The sequence below is a fragment of the Danio aesculapii genome, chromosome 24 (assembly GCF_903798145.1).
Source record: "Danio aesculapii chromosome 24, fDanAes4.1, whole genome shotgun sequence".
Classification (NCBI taxonomy): Eukaryota; Metazoa; Chordata; class Actinopteri; order Cypriniformes; family Danionidae; genus Danio; species Danio aesculapii.
The window spans coordinates 21,599,912-21,623,249 of record NC_079458.1 but is presented as its reverse complement, the minus strand read 5'-3'; the positions used below and the strand labels follow the sequence as shown (position 1 = coordinate 21,623,249).

Sequence of the window (23,338 nt, the reverse complement as noted above, 5' to 3'; positions counted from 1 at the left end):
TTTTGTGATGGTTACCTCCAGCAAGATAACAGTCCATGCCACAAAGCTCAGTTATCTCAGATTGTTTTATTAAGCATGACATTTAGTTCACTATACTCAGATTGCCTCCCTAGTCACCAGATCTCAATCCAATGGAGCACTTTTGGGATTTGGTGGAATACAGGATTCACATCATGGAACTACAGGATTCTATTGTAAGTATGGACAAAATCTTTGAGGAAGGTTTTCAGCACCTTATTGAATAATTGTCTAATAGAGCTAGGGCAGTTCTCAAGGCAAAGGGGGTCCAACTCAATACTATCAAGGTGTATCTGATAAAGTAACCAGTGAGTGAATGTGAGAAGTATTTGAAAACTTAATGTGGTGAAAGACTCACCATACGGACTGGTGTTAATAAGCCGTAAAGAGCGCGACACAGTGTCTCCTCCAGAAACATGGCTTCCAAATCTGTCAATCAATTAACAAAATAGTTTAAAAGGACAGAATGTAGGACTGATATTGGTATTGCAGTCTAAATTCAAAATATTGTGTACATGATGTCTGAGCCTTAAACTGTAAGCTAGTCAGTTAATGTTTACGTTTGTAAAATTTTAGTTTTTATAACTCTGAATCTGCACTCTGAATCAGCATCTTATTTCGGAGGCTGCTACTGTCCTCTGGAGGCTGCATTTTCAGCAAAGTCCACATGCATTGAAGCAGCCTTCATGACTAAAATTAAATAAACTCATATAGTTTTGAATGGGGAAAAATGTAACGGTCAACATGATGAATGAAGCCTCGCCTTCTAGTTCTAATACCAGAGCCAATCATCGATCACTATAGACTGACGATTTTCCAGAGGAGGGGTTCAGATCAGATGTGAGTTTCTGCAGATTTTATGTGATTCGAACGTTTAGAAATGAAACTAAAGAGACAGTTGTTTAATCTTATTGATGATTCCTATTATGAAAATTTAATTGGAAGCTTGGCAAGCAATTTTGGAGAATCTGATGTTTCACCATTCAAACAGAATGCCCGAGCATACTGCCTGAGAGGCGTTTCAAAGATGGCCACCAAGTGAAATGACTTGCCTTAAAGGGACTTTGAAGGAACACACCTTTTCAAAAGAAAATTGTACTGTAGCATTTTTCAGATTAATAGGCATCTTCATTTAGCATGTTTCTTAAATATCTGCAAACATATTATGGTCAAAACATATGATAGAGTCAAAATGTACATGAAGCACCTTTAAAAACACCAACCTAATAACTGGACCCTGATTCTGATTGTCAGGCTGTGGTCCAATCATCTGAAAGTAAACTGGGCAGCCCCTCACAGACATCTTCATATGAATGTGAGTTGAATTTAGATCTCCAACCTGAAAAAAGTAAGAAATTGACCAGAATCAACTGTCTGATTTGAGAAAGGCTAAACTTTTATGAATAATTAGCATATAATAATTTCATGAAATTTAATGTGACATACTTTGCATATGAGGTTGTCCTCATAATACCCCCACATATTTGTGAAAGCAGTGATGTTGATGGTTTGACTCTCAAACGGGCCAAGCATTCCACTTTTTGGTTCAACATAAAAGCTTGCACCTCTTCCATGGGAAAGCAGACGGCTTACAAATTCTAAAGGTAAAGAACAGAGTATAAAGAAGGTAAATCGATTTCTGACTTTGGTGTTTTACTTTCTGTGATACTAAAGAACACAAAAAAATAGGTTGCACAAACCGTCATATGCTTTTTGCTGTATTTTTTTGGCCTGGATGGAGTGGAAAACTGCACTGCTTCTAAAAGAAAATGCCATAGTGTCAGGTAAAACATTTTATTTTAAAAATACAATGAAAAAATTCAAAAACAATGTTTAAAGGAACACTCAAAAACACCCGTAGAGATAATAACTGAAATTTATCACTTTTTAATTCACTTTCCGGGTCTAGCCGGAGCACTTTTAGCTTAGCTTAATATAAATCATTGAATCGGATTAGACCATTAGCTTCAAAATTCAAAACTATTAGGTAGTCTTCCTATTTAAAGACTTTTCTAGGTAAAATTCTGCTTAATATCATTGCACCTGCTGCAGCTATAGCAAAGTTTCTTAAATATTATGCTAGATTGAGAGTATAGTTCTTAGCCATATCAATCAGAATATAGCCGCTTTACATTTTCAGTCAGTCTTAGCACACAATGCAACTACAGAAGAGTCAAGCTTAAAATAGGAAAATTATCGAAAATGATCGATTTGATTTGATCTATGCTAAAATAAGCTATGCTTACCTAAAAGTGCTACCGCCAGACCTATAGACTAACTGAATGGATTCAAAAATTGTAAAACTCTGAGGAAGTTGTGCCTATTTCCAAAAAAAACTGGGGTGTTGATTTGAGGATAAAGTGACACTCAAAATGGACAAAAAATTGCATCACAGCAATAAATTACATTTTAAAATACATTAAAATAATAAAAAAAAACAACGGTTTAATCTTGTAATATTTCACAATATTACAATGAAGTATATATGTTAGTAGACATAAAAAAAATATGAGCCTCCAAGTTTGAAAAAAGAATTCAGCAGAATCAATCAATGTACTGTACCTTTCAGAGTTTTCTTCTGATTGTGAAGGACAGTCTCCAGTGAAGTACTCAGTGAGGACAGTGAATGGTGCAGTAATAGCAGTATTGTTAGTTATCACTAACTGCCGTTTGACAGATTTCCCAATGACGGCTGGCTCATGCTCAGTGAAGTCCAGTATGATTGGTTGGTGATCTCCATCACCTGAATTAATACTACATATGTAACAATGAAGTACAAATGAGGCTACAGCAAAGCTTTTTTATATTAAATGTCGAACCAAAAAAGAAATGTTGATTTACCCATTACAAAGCAGTGAGTAGGAAACTCTGAGAGGTTTGGCTTTAGTAAAAATTCCCAGCACTAATGGATTCTCCATTCCTTTTACTTCACAAACTGCAGTCACTTCAGTCAATTCCACCTAAAAATAAATATATACACATTTAATAAATTGTGATGACAAACATGCATTATATTCAAAGGCACTTCAAAATACAGGACAGAACAAATTATTTATTATTTAAACTTTCAGAAATCCTTTTAAGACTATTCAGATTGTATTGTACACAGTTGTATTGACATAGGTGTTAATCACAGTAGCAAATACTTGAAGACTTAATAGGCTTTGTATTTTGAGTATGAACATGAATATTTTTTAATTGAGGATTTAATAAAAAATTTTCTGAATCTTTATAGACCCTTTATTCATTAAAATGTCACAATAAGGCCCAAATTGCTAACATTAGTTAATTGATATTTAGCCAATGGGCTATATGCACAGCTAGTGCTTTTCAGCCAATGATAAACTTCCGGTGAAAAGTTTGTGACTATTTTCAATTTCATGAGGTTCCTTTTACAGCATTGATGTAATGCAATTCAAATATAATCAGTTGAATAGACTTAAGCATCCATTTGGCTGTTAAAGCGGAAAAAGAGACGAAAAACCATTTATTAGCTGCAGGCTAGCACAGAAATTCCATTGAAAACACTGGGGTAAAATTAATTTCCATATTTTAAAGACATGGTGTGGAAAAATATAATTTAATGCAGTGCTTCTTGTACATTCTACATTCTCCAGTATTTTCAGTGGAGTTTCTGTGCTAGCCTGCTTATCTAGATAGCATGTGGATGTAAATGCTCTACATTTTATGCTCGAACAACTAAATTAACTCCTAAGTCTATTTGACTGATTGTATTTTAATTACATCGATGCTGTAAAAGATACCGTTTAAAATTGAAAAAAGTCACATTAACCATTCACCAACAGTTTTTTTGGTAGGGGAAGAAACACTAGCTGTGCATATACCCCATAATGTACAACTATTGTTTTAAACTATCTTTAACCTCACTTCTCTATCAAATGTAGCTATTTCTGTTGTTACTAACTTGTTGATAATTGTTGCATTAATAAACATTTACTAATGAGACCTAATAGTAGCATTACCAACTGTACTAATCCTTTATTTTGTACATTTGTTAAAACTAAACACTTACATGTGCAAAAATACATATATTTTTAGTTCTTATTTTATTATACCTGTTAAAGCACACTTTTTCGTTTACACCTCATGTCATTATCATGATATTTTGGTAAAAGCTTCAACATCTTTGGCAACATAAGATTTTGATTCTGTCATATGCCTGAGGTCAAATATATTGTACTGCAGCCTGAGTATAATAACAAACAGTATGGCAGTAGCAGTACGCACAACAGTGTGGGCTGTGAATGACACAGAGACTTCAGTTTTTGCATTGGGCCCCAGAGATCCTGCAGAGGGACTGAAGACTGCAGAGCAGAGATGAGCTTGTGCACCTTGGAGCTGAGAAAAAAAAGAAAAACTGTGACTGGTATTGTAACCTTGGAGTGTGCAATATTTATCATCTACAAATCGACACAATCGAGAGTCCAAAATCAGGATAAGTACTCATAAAATGCAGATAAATGCTTATATTATTATTTATAGAAGCATTATGTTTATTTTATTATATTAATACTTTTTTAAAGATGTAATATGTAAGGGATAATGAACATCCAGGTATCACAAAATAAAGCACAACAAGGCTGAAGGTTTATTCTGTGAAAGCAACTGGCTGTGCATTATGCCGCTTATTGCACGGCTAGTACAATATACAGACTTATTACAGTGTAATAAGTCACTCAGAGGACATCTGCATATCATTCGTCGTTGGTCAATATGAGATGTCTGCATTTAGTTTGTTTTTTACAATTCGCCAGGGTCACTCAGAGCACACCCACATACTGTTTGCCAGCACTCACTCAGAGGACATCTGCATATTTCGCACTTTGTGATGTTAGCCAGCAGTCTCTCTTAAAATGTCTGCATTTTGCACACTTTTGTACGAAGCATCTAGACATGTATATACTAATTTTAAACCATCACAAGCAACTGTATATCACTTTAAACATATTGTACAAAAGAAGTATTAATTGTCCTTATACATAAAAGGTCTTTGTCAGTGTCTCACCCTGCCCCAGGTGAAGTGGGCTGGCAGTAGTGTTTGGTTAAACAGAGTGACGCTGCCCGTCTGTGAAACTCCAACATACAGATCAGCAAACAGCAGCTCACAGTTCAGCAAGCACACTTGAGGAGACTGAACAACAGCTCGGATGGAGATGTGACTGAACACAAACACAGAAGACAGTGACAATGACTGGTTTGCCATAGGTAACAGTTAATGATTTTCCACAATATGACAATTAATATAATCCATTCGCTTACCAGCCAGTGCCGTTCAGCACAGAAAGCTGTAAAACTGATTCAAATACTTGGCAATGCATAGCTCTGAACACCACATCCACAGTGCAGGACTCCAGTGCAGCCAGAACACCTTTATTTGGATTGATATGCACCTTAACGCACAAGTAAATGCAAATACTAAAACATACAGTAACAAATTTTTGTAAGAGTATAGAACGAAAAACAAATTCTGACATAATATGCTAAATAAAGTATAATATTGTACATTAATAATTAAAATATTTATAAATGTATTACACTTTTAATTATAATTTAATCCCTAATTTTGTTTTCTTTTTTCTTTTTAAATTAACTTCTTTACTTATTCCTTACAAAATTATATTAATAGATATTTTAGACATGTTGGATATATTATTATATGTTTAAAATATTACTTTACAGAGTAATGTAAATAATATTTCACATAATATTTGATATTTTTACATAATAAGTTGTTCTTATTAATAACTATATCACAATTAAATATTTCTGTTCTTTAATGGGTTTTTAAAAATATAGTATTATTAATTCTGAAATTAGAAAAAAAGACATGTAATGATTATTTTTCCTATATTAATGCTAGCAATTTTTGGTTAAACAAAGTTAGCTTAGTTAAAACCCTAGACTTGATTTCTAAGAGGCATAAATAGGGTGTCTTACCAGTCCTACGATGAGCATCTGAGTTTGGGACAGCTCCTCCAGGCTCCAGTGGGCATCTAGCAGGCTGTTGTTGGTGATTTCAACAGTCAAAAGGCTCTCATTTCCCATTTGCAGCAAACCAAAATCCAGATTTGGCACATTCACTGAGCAATGTGGACCCTAAGACATCATATTAAACACAAAATAATATTGTGAGGGCTCCATGAAGCATATCTTGCATAATTAAGAAGCAAAGGAGTTCACACACCTTAAATGTGGCCTCAATGGCAAGTCCTATAGTTTTAGGATGGTGCAGAACGTGACACTGCAGGGTAGATGTAAAATGACCTGGACTCCTTCCAGTAAGATACAACTCCATGTCAAAACACTCATTTCTTTCTGCAAGCAAAAACCTCTTTTAACATTATAAATGCCATTGTTTTAATTCATTATGATCAATATTTCATAATTAAACATCTATAAAAAATATTAAATTAAAAAGTATAGGTTACCCAAAAATAAAAATTCTGTCAACATTTACTCACACTCAATTTGCTTTAAAACTTTCTGGAAAGCAGTATTCATTGATTTCCATAGTATTTCTGTTACTGTAAAACTACTGTATGAATGTCAAACTTTCTTCTTTTGTGTTCAGCAAAAAAAAAGAAACTCATTAAAGTAAAAAAAAAAAAAGTAAATGGTGAGTATTTGAAAAAAAAAAAAACCTTACTGACCCCAAATATATCAACAGTAGTGAAAAACTGTTTATTGAATTCTTTTCTGGTACACTGCAATGCTCTGACCTATTTCTCCAGATGATGGCTCCACTTCAATTACATGACTGTCAATAACACGCTCCCATTCAAAGTGAATGACTGATTTGCTGTGATTCCACATCTAAAAACACACACGCAAAACATGTTAGAGTTTCCATGACAAAAATCAAAAGTCATTTTTAGAGGACTCACCTTGAATCTCTTGCAAATTGTGTTGTGTATATAGGTCTCTCCTGGTATTAAAACAGCATACGGCTCAAGAAGGATCTTATATGGCTCAGTAGAACCTTTCACTTCAACCTCTAAAATGGTCACATTATTTGCATGAAGTGCAGTATCAAGACATTTCCTGCAAAACACCACATAGACTTTTACGCATGCCATGTTCTTATGCATTTATTTCAAAGGAACACTCCACTAATTTTGAAAATAGGCTAATTTTACAACTTCCCAAGAGTTAAACAGTTGAGTTTTACCATTTTTAAGTCGATCTCCAGGTCTAGCAGGAACACTTTTACCCTAGCATAGATCATTGATTCAGATTGGACCATCATTTTCTGTCAGTCTTAGTACACAATGTAATTACATAAGAGTCAAGCTTTAAATAGGAAAAATATCAAAACTCTTTAGTCATTTTTGAGTGAAAGGCTAATGGTCTAATCTGATTCAATGATCAGTGCTAAGCTATAAGACACCCTCCAAACCCGGAGATCAGTTGAATGGATTAAAAAATGGTTAATGTAAATGATTTAACTCTAGGGGACATGTAAAATGAGTCTATTTCCAAAAAATTGTGTGTTGCTTTAAATTCAAACATCAAGCAACAAGGTGAGATCATTTTACCCATTGTCACAGATTCTGGGGGGACTGGGAACATCCATGATCACTAAGTGGCAGACACTGTGGTAGTCTTTTATCTGAGAGAGACAGAAAATAAATGTTCAGAGGATTGTATGGATGTGCTCATATGTTTAAATGTGTGAGTGCTCATACATCTTTGGGAACATAGGTGAGCAGGAACTCATGTTCCTGTGCAGGGTTTAGGATTCCTACAGCAGGGCTGATCCTGAACGCACTGTCTGTATCAAGAAGATGCTGAATGCTGGAAGGGTCAGGAGTCTCTCCGGGTAACAGGCATTGAAGGCTGGGCTTCATGATCTGCCAGTGATATGGAAGCTCCAAGTGTCTATGTAGAAGTAAATTAATGATAATTAATAAATGTGGTGTTGTTCACAATTTAACAAATATTTATAAAAGAAACAAGTAATATTTTAAGTCAAAATTTCTGTGGTATAATTTGAAGAAACTTGAACAAACTTCTGTTTTACAAGGAGAACACTGAGATATTTTCTACATATGTTACAATGGCTGAAGACATTCAAACGTGGTCCACTAACACCTGAAAGCAGCTCAAAATATGTTCAGTGACATCTGAAAGAGGTCAACTTTTGTCTGAAAGGCATCCAAAAAACATCCGAAAGATGTCCAAAAGTGGTGCACTGATGTCCGAACAACATCCGAAAGACATCTGAAAGTGGTCCACTGATGTACAATATACATCTGATATATGTCCAAAATACGTTAACTGAGATTCGAATAACATCCAAAAGACTTAGGACTTAACAACATTTATTGATGTCTGAAAGCTGTCAAAAAGATATCCACTGATATCCGAAAGACATCCATTGAAGTCTCAAAGATGTCTAAAAGACATGCACTGACATCTGAAAGCGGACCACTGATATCAGAAAGCCATCCCCTGACGTTTGAAAGACGTCCACTGACATCCGAAATACATCCATTGATGATCAAAATTGCCGATCAAAACTGCCGATCAAAAAACCCATTGATGTTTTGGGTGTCCGGAAACATCTGAAAGATGTCCAAAAGATGTCCACTGATGCAAGATAGGGGTCCACTGGCATCCAAAAGATGTCCAAAATACTCAATATTTCCTGACCTGATATTTAGTTTTTTTTTTTTTTTGTTTGACAGAGAAAGCTGTTATGCTGCAGGACCATTAAGCTATGCATATGCACTATACAAATAACTATATATTAATAACAGGGATGTCCAGATCTGATCACGTGATCAGAAATCGGGCCCAATCATGCAGTTTCAGACTCGAAATCGGACGTTACCTCCCGATCAGGACTCAAATATAAATATTCTCATTATTTTTTAACACATCTATAGTTATGCGATGGCACAGAGTTAGACCTCTTTCTTGACTTCACACAGAAACAGCAACGCGTGCCGCATGACATCACTTTGTCGCAGAGATGCTATTGGTTAAATGACGGCAAAGTAGAACACAGAAGCAGCTTGAAGCGAAAAGCGTGAGTTTGTCTGCGGTCTGGAGGTATTATAAAGTTGGTGACGACAACATTGCCATAGTAAATTCAGAGATATTTAAAGTTGGGATTGCCTGCTGTATATTTTAAGTTGAGGTGCTATTTGTTTTAATATTAGATTTTTTTTTATTATATTTACTGTTGCACTGAAGTCCAAAAGTGAAGAATTGGAGTTATTACTTGATTGTTCAATCTACCTCACAGAATTCCTCTGTTTGTTAACAGAGATATTGAAAAGTAAATAAGGTGAATGAAATAAAAAAAATTTGGAACATCCTGGATCTGTTTCTTCGCTCTTCTTTATTCTTTTTTTTAAGTATGATAGAAGTATCAGATCGGGCCTCGGTATCAGCTCAAAATCAAATGACTCGGATTCAAGGGCAAAAAGACCTGATCGGGACATCCCTACTTAATAATATGTCCACTCTGAGAAATCTATTGGTCACCCTAATACTGATTTAATAGTGACATTTGCAGTATAAAGGTTAAAATACTATTTTCTTGTAAAATGTATATTCAAATAATCTACAAATGTATTTTACTGTGTATTTTATGTAGCACAAATGTGTGTAGGAAGCTCACGTGTTGTTTTTGACAACCACTGTCTTCTGCAGTGTAGAGTGTGGATTGGCTGTGTTAAATCTGACATAATGATCAGCTGTGATGTCACACAATTCGGCAAATTCAGGCTGATCCTCTCCACCTGATACTGAAAGCAGCTCCACCGTGATCAGTTGACCTGTACCTAAGAGTATTTAAGAAAACATTTTAGGTTACACCTACATCAACCCACATAAATTTAAAAGCACATCTTTTTACATGTTTCATAAGTGTGAGCATGAGCAAAATGTTGCTTTATAAGCACAGGTGTATCAGGTTTAGCCCCCTCTGTGATGCACTCACTGAAAAACCTGCTGACAGTGGCCTAGTGATTGGTGACTTCATTGTACAAAACGTGCAAATAGAGACATAAGCCACAATACTAAAAATTTGTTTGGCCAAGATGCTTCCCTACCTTGGAGCGTAATGTCCTTCACTTGGCAGTTGTCACAGACAATGGTGAAGTCCTGAGAAGAGATCTCAGGAGTTGTGGGGAAAAACACAACCTGAAGATTATATTAAATAGAAACATAAGGAGTCACTGACTAATAGGTTTGTGAATAACATATACTGTATATCGGTGCAAATCAGTGCAGCCTGTGTGAATCAATGTGTTCACAAAATCTGAAAATTATCATAAATTAACATATTCATTAGTCTTTAGGAATGTCGCATTCTTTGTTGCTTAGGTGACGCACAACAAAATCTGCATTCTAAAAGAAAAGTGCTTAGACGATCAGAGAGAATCTGTTCTGTCAATGACTAAAAGCTACAATGAAGAAATAGATGGGCTCAAAGTATGAGGCTGTCAATCAAATCATAGAAACTTCCACAGAAAATTCCATATTGATTAAGAGGTGGTTGTATATTGTACACATCAAATTTTGTACCACCTCTGCCTTTTGTCAAAAATCAGCCAGGCAGTCACAGATACTGACAGAACCCAAGTGATGCTCAAGCACTGGTCATGTATTTAAATACATTTAATGTTGGCCTTTTTAAAAAAGACGTTTTACTTGATAAGATTACAAAAATAACGCAAAATGTGTTTGTTTCAAGTTGCAAAGAATTTCATAAGGATACTACCTCTGCCTTTTTTTGATACAGGAAAAACCTGGCATGTGTCCCCAAAACATGTCTGTGAAGTTTCAACTCAAAATACACCACAATTCATTTATTTATTGTACCATGATGTAGACCACAAGTGTCAAATCCAGTTCCTGCACACCTCTTAAAGCACAGTTTAGCTTTAACCGTAGTTGAACACACCTGATCAAACTAATTGAGTCTTTCAGGCTTATTTGAAACCTACAGGTAAGTGTGTTGGAGCAGGGTTGGAACGAAACTGTGGAGAGCTGCTCCAGGAACTGGATTTGACACCTGTGATGTAGATGATAATTTTTAAGATGAATAAAATCCACAGTTTTTGTGGTGCTCTCCCCCCCTTTTCCAGGAGTACAGAAGTTTCACAGAACAAGTTTTAGTTTTATCATCTCTGTTACACTCATGCGATCTTGCAGTTCATCATAATCATGAAGCTTATTATTTTAATGGGTTTTCAAGTCTGGTCAGATTTAACTCCTGATATACAATTTTCTGAGCTGTACAAATCTAAAGCGCATGCACCGAAAGCTGGCTGCCAGACAGTGTACTGTTGCATAAATATTAAAACCGAAGTACTCGTTAGTGTCTTAAGGTATGTAAGCAGTCAAATGCACACAAGGTTATATCAAAAACACACAAAGTTCACCGCTGGTCAAAAAAATGGCATGTTTATATTGAAATGATAGCAGCATAATATAGACATCATAATATGCACTCTACATAATATCTCACCTCTATGACAGTAGCCTGTCCAGGAAGAAGGCCAAAAATAGAGGGACTGATGGCAAAGGGAGGCTGTTCTGCGAAAGTCGACTTCACTGCAGACTGAGACAAACTATAGTTTCACAACTGTTGCTCATAACGGGTAACAATACATTAAGACACACCAAAACCAACTATTTTAAAGCTGGGGCATAAAAAGGTAGATAATTTCTTCCATATTGTGCTATATTTTCATGTAAAATGGATTACTGAAAACAAGAGAGTAGGACAAGAACTGGGTTCTATCGACTGGTCGCTGATTGGATGGAGGCAGATCTGAATGTGAACTCACTGTCAATTACAAGAACAAGTGACAAAACTAAGGTAACAGCAACTTTTTATCCCAAAAATCAGAGAAAAAAATGGAGAACATTTATTCATTTCTTTTTCCTTCGGCTTAGTCTCTATTTCAGAGGTGAATTGAACCACCAACTATTCCAGCACATGTTTTATGCAGTGGATTCCCTTCCAGCCGCAACACAGTACTGGGAAACACTCTCACATTCACACACACACTCATACAATACGGCCAATTTAGTTTATTCAATTCAATTTATACCGCATGTCTTTGGATTATGGGGGAAACCCACACCAACACGGGGAGAACATGCAAACGACACACAGAAACATCAACTGGACCAGCTGGGACTTAAACCAGCAACCTTCTTGCTGTGAAACAACAATGCTAACCACTGATCCACCGTGAAGTCCCAGAAGAGAGAACTGTGAGATATAATATCAAAGTCATAATTCAAAGATTACAATTTTATTTCATTTATTGATTTATTTATGCTCAGAATTGTCAGATATAAAGTCAAAACTGGCACAAAACTGCAACTGATGAAAACATGTTTGTAAATGTTTAACTTGAACTTGCAACACATAAACTCACAATTCTGATCAAAACTATCTGAATTCTGAAATTCAATCATGCAATTCATAAGTCAGAATTGTGGAAATAATCACTTTTGTGACGGAAACAAGCTTTCATAAATTTTGTATTCAAATTTTAAGAATGAAAAAAATATAATTTCATAGTGATATTACAACTTAATTTCCATATTGAGTCTTGAAGCAATTGTTGCTGTTTAGTTTAAAATGTACAGCAAAATCTATATTAAAACAAACAGCATATTAAACTATGAAATATGAGCTCTGGTGGAATTCATAATTATTAATCCTGCCAAAGAAAGGAATCATAACTATGCGCTGAAATAGTCTTCAAATTGATATCTGCTTGCTTACCCTGAGGCTTGAAGCAGGCCACTGTTTCTTAGGCATTACACAGAATGTTCCAGCACTCAGTCCTTCATTCTGACATAAAACCTCCATGAACTTCACCCCTCCCACCAGGCAGAAACCACAGTCCATGACAGCCGGCACTGCACATGGAAAGAGTAGAGCAATATTTAGTCAACACTGGACCCCATTGGCTTTTATTGAGTGAGTTTACAAACACATCCTAAACTTGATAACACTTGTGATCATTTAAACACGTGAAATCAATTTCCTTTGTTGGAGTAAGGTCATAAAGGCTTAAACGTGAACTGATCCTTACAAATTTTTATCTTTACGCCAATTTTGGCCAGTATTTAAACGCATAAACCTGATTTCTGTTGGTTTATTGAAGTGCATTCAGTATGTGTGATATGTGACAGGAACATAATTACTGCAGATTTCCCACATAGAAATATGATATATGGCAATATATGGATATTACATATATGACATACAAATTCATATTTTGATTTTACATATATATATATATATATATATATATATATATATATATAAACATGTCAAATAAGCAGCATCTATTTTGAAGAATTGCAAAAATGGCTGCTTTCCTATATTTTTCACCTACTGGAATTACAAATATGTACATTTATGTTTAATACAAATATATTATATGTAAAAATATATTAGCTTTAATTTTCTATATGTTTAATTTTCATATATGAACATATATATATATATATATATATATATATATATATATATATATATATATATATATATATATATATATATATATATATATATATATATATATATATATATATATATATAATTTTATTAAATATGTTTGAACATATTTGTACAAAAAATTATATCTTTTGAAAAATATGTTGCATATATGACACATTTTATATGTAAAATTTAAATATGAACTTAAATAACACATGTGTAATTTCTATATTTGTCCATGTATCCGATTTCTATAAAAGTTAAGCACATGATAGTTTGTAATGTGTTTAATAGCGTTTGATTTGAGCGCATCCTGACAAAACATGTTTTACTGGAGTACTGGAGGATAAAATCAGACCAAATTCAGATTCATTCTTGACCCAAAAACTTATAAAAGTGTGTTCTCAACTGAAATAGAAGTTGCACTACACTATTGATTTAATTTTTTTCAGCAGGGAAAACAACAGATTATTTCAATAAGCTGAATTTTTTGGGAGTTATTATCTGGGCCATACAGAAAATGCATACAATTGTTGCTATTTTGCTGCAAAATTTTGTTAAAACAAACAAACAAACTATATAAGTAAAAGACAAAAAAAATCCTTTTTAAACGATATTGTCCAATAATATAAACATTTGCATGTCAAATAATACTAATGAAATTAATATAAAAACTTTATAAATATATATTTACACACTTACTGTACATGAACAGACTGTACATAAATGATGGGTTAAAAAAATCGTATGTTTTCCTTGGCCGCAGTTTCCATATGGGCCTTGTTATTAGCCTTTTAGTATGCATGTACTGTACGGTTACCTATCTCTTTAAGATTTAGATGCTGCTTCTTTTGACTCACAGGTGAGTATCGGAGGAGATCTGCGGGCCTCTATTGGTATAATGAGAGGATACAGCATCTGTGTCTCCACAACCAGAGCATCCTCATAGTCTGCTAGAGAATCCGGTGCAAAACGCACCATATACTGACAACTCATTCCTGGAGCCACAATCCCTCCTTCACCAGGGAACCGGCCTGTTGAACATACAGCTGTGTGATAATAAGTTCCATCTCAAACGTCAAATCACATTAGGTATAAAGGTTTTATTTTTCTTCACATTTTTAACAGTAGATGTCACTGTTTTCTTATTCTTCCACATGGAGCTAGGGTAGGTCCTTAGAGTCCTGTTGTATTCAATGTCATTTAGTATAATTTACAAAATTTTATAGTTTTGGTTAGTTTTTTTTCCAATAATTATCATTTGAATTTGTTTAAATATGTCTACCCATGTGGGTTTTGTTTTGTCCATATTTTAAGAGTATTTATTGTTAGTTATTTTAGAAATAAAAAGAAAATAAGAAATGCTGCCTTGTCCATAATTATTTTGTTTAGTTATTATAGTCAATTTATTTGTTAAAACATAATATGAGTACATTTTTAGACACAACTGTAGTAATTTGTTGCAACAATATAGAAATACTCATTGAAATTCAAATTTTAATTTATTTAATCAAATTAAAAAAGAAAAAATTTTATCCTGGCTGGGGTTTTAATACTTAAAACTAAATACTTTTAATGCTTAAATGCTAAACTAAAAACACAACTAAAACTTTTGCAAGTTAAAATTAAAATTATTCCCTTTTTTTGGAATAAAACTATACAGACATGTTTGGCAAGAATTTAACAAAGAACAGTTCTTTAGTACTTTGATAACAAAAAATGTTGTCCTGGCTGGTTTTAATACTTCACTAAAACTAGAACAACAAGACTAAAACTTTTGCAACTTAAAATTATTCATTTTGGTAACCAAAATAAAATAAAATGCATAAAAAATATATTTTATCTCTGAAGGCAGTTTAATTTAATTTAACTAAAACTAAAATATAATTAATAATAATAAAAACTATACAGACTTATTTTTTTTAAGAATTTGACAAAAAACTTTTCTAAAAATTTACTAAATTAATTGTATTCATTGAAAACAAAATATACAGTATATACAGTTGAAGTCAGAATTATTAGCCCCCCTGAATTATTAGCCACGTTTATTTTTTCCCGCAATTTCTGTTTAACGGAGAGAAGATTTTTTCAACACAGTTATAAAGATAATACTTTTAATAATTTATCTCTAATTGCCATGGTGACAGTAAATAATATTTTACTAGAATTCTTTAGGACACTAATACTCAGCTTAAAGTGACATTTCAAGGCTTAACTAGGTTAATTAGGTTAACTAGGCAGGTTAGGGTAATTAGGTAAGTTATTGTATATCAATGGTTTGTTCTGTAGACAATCAAAAAAAGATATAGCTTAAAAATAGGGACTAATAATATTGACCTTAAAATGGTTTTTAAAAAGTTAAAAGCTGATTTAATTCTAGCCAAAAAAAAGCAAATAAGACTTTTTCCAGAAGAAAAAATATTGTCAGACAAACTGTGAAATTTTCTATGCTCTGTTAAAAATCATTTGGGAAATATTTAAAAAAGAAAAAAAAAAATTCAATTGTATATTTTATATGAAATAAAAAAAAATTCAAACGATTAATTAAAACTGGAATAATTACTCTCCAGATACTAAAATCACACTAGCTTTAGCAATTTAAGAAAAAAATAATTTGCTTTGTTGTTTTTTATATTTCCTTTCAGTTTTTTTTTTTCACTTTCATTGAAAATGTTTTAGGAGGTTTTATTTTTAATATTAAATCTGTTGATATTCTTATCCTTGCTATTTCCTTCAGTATTGCTATAAATGCCTATAACAGCTTCAAATCCTCCTTCTGCCAACAAACAAGTCTTTCATGCAGGTTCTCACCCAAACCCACAGAGAAGTGTGGGGAGGTTGGAGGAATCATTCGAATGTGACGGCTGCTCGCAGTCATGTTTTTGAGCTCCACTGAGGTCTACAGGGAATACAAGGCGCTATTAAAAACCAAAACACACTGCACTAGAAAGACAACATTCAGTAGGGGCTCTGGAGGGAAAATCAACAGTACAGGTCATTTAGTAAAAATGAAACACACACAAAATGGTGATTTAGTCAGCAAATCTTACTATACAGTACACAGGATTTAGCACAGTGAAAATGTGCTTGAATCAAGTGAATCAAATGATTTAAAATGAATACAATACAAGTTGTTTTTGTACCTCATAGACTTGTCCTACTCTGTAGTCACTGAAGAAGATCACTGGTGGATTCGCAGTGAAAATAGGCGCATGACCACCAGGACTTATAAAACACAGAGAAAAATTTTGTCACCACAGTTTGTCAAAGATATCCAGAATGCAACTATTTGTATCGGCCACCAGTGTCACTGTTAACAAGGAACTTTTACATGTACCCCCTCTAATACATAAATTACAAATGAACTGACAGAATATATAATGCACTCAGAACAACCCAGGCTCATAGGAAATATGTGTCTCAATTAACATTTTTGCAAAATATAAAATTCATTGCTTCAGGTATGTTTCGTTGCACATATCAGATGATAAATCCACTAGAGGGTGCTGTTTACATATTTAAGAATCTGAAATACATTACTTAGTGTACATTTTATTGTTTGTTTCAGATACACTTTCTTATTGCACATGTTTTTGAGAAGGCAGGGTTTGTCATGCAGATCACCTAGCAAAACACTGACCTATTGTAAACCCTTCCCTACACCCAACCAATATTGTATTCAAAAGCAAACATGAGAGAAATGTGCACTGCGACCACATACTTTTACCTTGATTTTACATTGTTTTCATATCTTTTGTGAGCTCAAAATCAAGTTGTTTGCATCACAAGTACAACACAAGTACAAAGTGAGCAAACTGACAACACCAAAAAAGTTGTCCATATGGAGATACTGTAGATAAGTGAGGCAAATCTATTTAATTTCAAATCATAGACACTGCTGTTTTGTGCTATTTATTTGGTGTTGTGCAAAGAACTGCATGAAAATAATCATTTATTCACTGATAAAACGTCCCTGTAAATATCATTTATGTGAAAAGGAACAAATGTAGTGGGTGTAATGCTACCCTGTAGTGTTAATTGTCCAAGAAATTGCAGTGAAATGTAGGTTAAAGTGCATTTTTGCACTTTCACAAAAATATATGCTGACGCACGTATTTTTAACTAGCCTGTGTTGACTATGCACTTGAACCTGTACATGAGGCGGAAAAACAAATATAATCTGTCCGCAGATTAAGAATTTGCTTCCATAAATTGTTCAATTTTTTAGTAAATCATGGCAACATTAAAATCATTATTTGTTTTATGTTGAATTTTAACCCTTTAAGGTGCATTCCTTGGAAATAATTTTTGACCCACATTTTGTATTGATTAATATGCTGGCACAACTCTGATAAATACTAATAAGTGTAAAGTAATAATGATAACCTATAGATACAAAGTCAACCAGGTGGTTATAAATGCCTGTTAAAGGAGTTAATTTGACAAAGAAAAGTAAGCAAATTATACAAAGTGGTCAGGATTATTATAATATGTGCACTATTTGTTTACATGATGACATATTAGTCATGAAAATAAATTTGTTAACACCTTACAGCTATTGGTTTTAATGTGGTGGTACATTCCTTAATGTATTTGACAGGCAGATTAACTTTTCAATTTTTTCACTGATCTGAACTATAGTGACTTAAATTCTCTGACAGCGGATTGCCCAGATAGAAAAGAAAAGTTCTGAATGTGAATCTGTGATTTCTAGAATATTGCATCTTTACAATGTCACTAAAAAATTCAGGTCATGAAAGTTTTCTTTCACTTTAGTTCTTTTATTTGGGTCTGATATGAAATCATTTGTTTGCAGTCAAACTGGACAAAGACTGAACTCAAAGTGTAAATGTTTTGATTTTTGATTAGACCACAGCAGGTGAAGGACTTGGTACATGGACACAATCAACAATAACAAGAAAACAAAGTCATTCATTCTCTTTTCGGCTTAGTCCCTTTCTTAATCCGGGGTCGCCACAGCAGAATGAACCGCCAACTTATCCAGCATATGTTTTACGCAGCGGATGTCCTTCCAGCCGCAACCCATCTCTGGGAAACCCTCACACACATACATACACTATGGACAATTTAGCCTACCCAATTCACCTGTACCGCATGTCTTTGGACTGTGGGGGAAACCGGAGCACCCAGAGGAAACCCATACGAACGCAGGGAGAACATGCAAACTCCACACAGGAACGCCAACTGACCCAGCCGAGGCTCGAACCAGCGACCTTCTTGCTGTGAGGCAACAGCATTACCTACTGCACCACTGCGTTGCCCCAGAAAACAAAGTATTATAGTGTATGCACATTTTGAATTATGTGTTGACATATTAGTAAGTCTTAATTAATTTGCAAACATATCAAGACTATATTGTTTAAAATTGATGAGCATGATCATCTAAAATGTACACATTTTCTGTTGTGCGGTGCTAAATATTTTAACATAATCATAACTCGGTGGATTTGCCAGTGATAGGTTGCAGCTGGAAGGGCATCGGTTGTGTAAAACATATGCTGGACCAGTTGGCAGTTCATTCCCCTGTGGTGACCCCAGATTAATAAAGGGACTAAGCTGAAAAGAAAATGAATGAATGAATAACTCAGTGGACTTGCTTTATGGCCACTATTCAGCTGCATTTTATCAAATATTTAATTCAAACTGGATCTTTTGTTGTACTGTTGACTGCCCAGAAGCAGAAAACATGAACTCCACAGAGCTCATTGACTCAAATTGCAGAAAGAGTCAGCTGAGACATTTTGACTGTCTTGTGATTCTTTTGGCTGCTGTGAAGAGAAAACTCTCATTTAAACAGCCAGAGTCATTTCATTTGTGCCAGACAGGTGATGATGTCATTCCTTTCTAATCCAATTGTCAGTGTTCTCTCATGCTGACGTGTGCTTGGACACAATAAAGACTATAAATCAAAAAGGCTGAAAATATTGATTGACTAATAACCCGTTCTAACATTTTGCAAAGTCATGCTGGCATTTATAATAAGGTAGACAATAGGGTGTGATCTGTATTTTGAACGTTTGTGTATCATATTTCCCCTACCCAAGCTGCACAAATATTATGGCAATAATGGTTGAATAAAGCTGTTTAGAATGCAAACAATGTGATAACAAAGAGCACGGCTTTAGGGGTTTAAAGGAAAGGCAGAAAGCAGTATATTTGTTTTGAATTAGATAGGATGGCGCAACCCCAATTCCAAAAAACTTGGGACGTTTTTGTGAAATGCAATAAAATCAAGAATATGAGTTCTTTTCATTCTCTATACATTCTATTTAATTGATAAAAGAACAAAGAAAAAAGATTTCCAATGTACTTACTGAACAAATGAATTGTATTTTGTAAATATTGATACATTTTGGTTTTGATAGCTCCAACACACTTCAAAAAAAAGTTATAGAACATAACAATTAAACTGCTGATACATGTGAGTTTCATTTGGGTTTAAGAGAAGCATCTCAGTCTTTAATAATTGCTTGATAAAAAAATTTTTCGGGACAAAAGTCATAAGGGAGTTGTCAAACAAAATCAAAGATCACATTTCTTTGTGTGAAAGCTCTGCTTAAATAATTAAAAACATTGCAAATGTGTGCTGGGCTCAGAGGAGTCCATATTTCAGCTTGTTTCTGGGGAAAAAATGTTTTTGAGATTAAGATCTTGATGTCCAAATGGATCATCCAGACTTTCATGAGTGACAGCTATTTCAAAACAGCATTTCCTGAATGTCTTTTCTTCTATTGGATCGCTCTAGTTTTTTTTTTTTTTTTTGTAAATAGGCTGATTTTACAAGTCAAGTTAGAGTTAAGCAGTTAAGTTTTGCCATTTCTGAATCTTTTCCGTTTATCTCTGGGTCTGGCGGGAGCACTTTTAACTTAGCTTAGCATAAATCACTGAATCAGATTAGACCATTAGCATCTTGCTCAAAAAAAAAAAGCGTTTTTATGATTTTTACATTGAAAATATTTTGTTTGTACTTTTGTCAACTAAATAAAAGTTAAAGATTAAGACTAATATTAAATCAATTAACACCAAGTGTCTCTTTTTAAACGTAACTCAAAATTTCACTCAAAATTATAATTCAGTCATATTTTACCCACATTCAACTTGTCCCAAAACTGTTTCGTTATTATGTTAAACAGAAAATTTTATACTTTGAAAAATGTTGAAAACAGGTAGGCTTTGACTTTGAAATAATTGAAATTTTTATCTGTAAACTTATTTTTAGACATTATTTTTTATGAAACACAATCTAAAATCACATGAATAAAAATCACACCTCTCTCTGCCATTGTTTTTCTTGCTCTTTACCACATTCTCCAGCGTCTTTTTCCCTGGCATGATGAGAGACTTTCCTCCACGCTGAGTGTTTGGGAGCAGGAAGCGAGGGTTGTGCAGAAACTTATGCCGGTCTTTGTGCTTTTTCATGGAAGCCCTGTCTTCTGCACGACTCTTAGCACTGGTCTTCTCCATCCAAGAAGCCTTAGCCACCAAACTTAGCTTAGAAACAAATAGTTATTATTTTATTTATAAATCTTTAATAATTAACATTATTATTTTAGGATTTTAACTTATTTAATGTATAATAGAATGTGTTTTACTTGCTATGAAATGTTTGTGTGTTTATTTTATTATAATTTTTAGCGTTTTTATTTATTTTTCGGTAAAAAGGAACATATTTTAGTTTTTATGAACGTCCACTCTTTTCAGCTTTTTTTATTTTATCACCATTTAAATTACAATTACTTTTGTTCTAGGTCATTTAATATGATCTTGCAGCGTGACAAATTAATTTTAGGTTGAAATTTAAATATATAAATTAAATATTTATGTTTTTAATGATTTTTAAAAATGCTATGAATAAAAAACATTTTTTGAAAACCCACCTTTACAATTTTATATAATCTTGCAGTTTGACTGTTGTTTTTAATTAAAAACTGTAGTTTTTAAATTAACTTATAGGTTTTAGGATGTCTTTAAATAAGTGTTTGAATGAGTAAGGGAATAGATTTTAATTGTGCTCAATGGTCAATGTATCTTTTACATGTTTCATCTAAATTACATGGTGCCTATACTATTTTCCAATTTCGCTATTTTATGATCCAATAGTGTCATGATTTTTCATAAGTATATTTCATATACATAGAAGTACAAAAAATTATTGTTTTTCAAATAATGCCTAACATTTGCAGGCATATGTGTCATGTGATCTGGGCTCTAGACTTACAATACAGGAAAAAAACAATGAAGTAACAAAAAATATAAAGGTCATTCTATTCCCCTTGATAAAGGGAAAATGTATTAATATACAGGGGCAAACCTCTGTGTCCTTGATTGAGCTGGACTCTGGAGAGGAAGAGAGTGTGATTGTCTCCTCTGAATATTCAAGCAGGCTGTGGGCTGAATGAGCGGGTGGAGGAAGCGGAGTGTAACCATCATCCTGCAGTTCAGTGCAGATGTGCTTATTATAGGAGAAAGTAGGCTGGGCAAAGCCTGGAGTTGACCTAGCTGTAAAAATGAGACAGTATTACAATCCATAATTTAGGTGTTTGGATATGAGTTTACTTTTACCACCGCATAATGCTTTGCATAAATTATAGGAGTAACTTATGTTAAAGATAAACAATCAGTGAAGTGTTTTAATAACTATGTACACTGAGGTGTCATTATTCTCCACACAATTCATACATTAAATATTAAAATGAATTTATTTGAATTAAGAAATTAATTTCAGCAGACCATGAATAACCCTAAAAATTTAAAACAGGTCTTTCTGCAGCATGTGTTGAATATTACTGTACTGTATATAAAACAGTAAGAAAATAATCTGGAGGAACAAAATATTAATTTGACTTTAAAACACCAAGCAAAATGTCATTTTCACCATAAATAAAAATAAAATACTAAGCCAAACATGCTTCTTTCACTATGTATATGGATTATTTGCAACACAACCTTTTTATTTTTAATTATTTCTTTCTGTTCTTTCCCCAAATTGGAAGTTCAAAATTAGAAAAACAGTAATTGTGTGTGAAAAAAGGTGGAAATTTAAGTGAAATGTTACCTTTTGGACTTTTAACAACTGGGGTGTGCACTGTTGTGTAGTCCAGTGGGCAAATCAGGTTGTTGCTTCTCAGAAGTCCACTGTCCACACACCACTTGAAGGCTGATTTTACTATGGACAAATAATTAATGCTGTGCTTTAAGTCATAGCACTACAAACCGACCAACAGTCTGTGGATGGTAACAATACTGCTTCGTTTTAGCACAACAGAAGTAAAGAGATCTACCTGGGGGAAGTCCCAGCTGTTGGTAGGCCTCACCGACTTCTTCCAGGATTTTGTTGCGATCGTGCTCTTCTTTTGCAGCAGCCTGAAGACGAGCCTGTATGATGTGTGTCTCCAACATATCAGCGTTCTGAATACGTCTGTTGTATTCACTGTGCACCTGATGAAATCATGAAATATACAAGAATTTAGATGATAAAAGTCTGATGAAATGACAAGTGAAAAATAATTAATTATACAACACAACTGTTTAAAGTAATGTTTTGAAGTATCATTCAAGATGTGAAAATCAAGAAAACGGTCTAAGTCACTCTGTAAATTTATCTGCAAATTCAAAATGGCATTATGCAATCAAATCATATTGAGCCAAGAACAATAATGATTCCAAATTTTTTAGCGTGAGGAACTTTAAACAGTTGGTGGCGCTAAAATGACTACATTTGCACCCTAATTTTCATTAGGCTGCCATAGATTTAGGAGCTGAACACTAATCTTATCTAATCTGTTCACTTTATATTTC

General features: G+C 33.8%; 1 protein-coding gene across 1 annotated transcript in view; it reads right to left on the bottom strand.

Annotated features, from left to right (window-relative positions):
- Positions 1–23,338, bottom strand: part of dlec1 (DLEC1 cilia and flagella associated protein) — a 36,511-nt gene that overhangs the window by 11,127 nt on the left and 2,046 nt on the right. Inside the window, exons 3-28 of the mRNA XM_056450549.1 lie at positions 22,822–22,978; positions 22,596–22,706; positions 21,852–22,039; positions 20,811–21,031; positions 16,663–16,744; positions 16,331–16,418; positions 14,380–14,553; positions 12,797–12,933; positions 11,522–11,614; positions 10,101–10,191; positions 9,668–9,830; positions 7,725–7,917; positions 7,575–7,648; positions 6,924–7,080; positions 6,759–6,852; positions 6,224–6,354; positions 5,977–6,135; positions 5,299–5,429; positions 5,045–5,198; positions 4,267–4,377; positions 2,860–2,978; positions 2,581–2,772; positions 1,719–1,777; positions 1,465–1,616; positions 1,242–1,357; positions 377–447 (exon numbers count right to left, since the gene is read on the bottom strand). Of these exons, the coding sequence (XP_056306524.1) occupies positions 377–447; positions 1,242–1,357; positions 1,465–1,616; positions 1,719–1,777; positions 2,581–2,772; positions 2,860–2,978; positions 4,267–4,377; positions 5,045–5,198; positions 5,299–5,429; positions 5,977–6,135; positions 6,224–6,354; positions 6,759–6,852; positions 6,924–7,080; positions 7,575–7,648; positions 7,725–7,917; positions 9,668–9,830; positions 10,101–10,191; positions 11,522–11,614; positions 12,797–12,933; positions 14,380–14,553; positions 16,331–16,418; positions 16,663–16,744; positions 20,811–21,031; positions 21,852–22,039; positions 22,596–22,706; positions 22,822–22,978 (3,418 nt within the window). The remainder of the gene's footprint in view (positions 1–376; positions 448–1,241; positions 1,358–1,464; positions 1,617–1,718; positions 1,778–2,580; positions 2,773–2,859; positions 2,979–4,266; positions 4,378–5,044; positions 5,199–5,298; positions 5,430–5,976; positions 6,136–6,223; positions 6,355–6,758; positions 6,853–6,923; positions 7,081–7,574; positions 7,649–7,724; positions 7,918–9,667; positions 9,831–10,100; positions 10,192–11,521; positions 11,615–12,796; positions 12,934–14,379; positions 14,554–16,330; positions 16,419–16,662; positions 16,745–20,810; positions 21,032–21,851; positions 22,040–22,595; positions 22,707–22,821; positions 22,979–23,338) is intronic.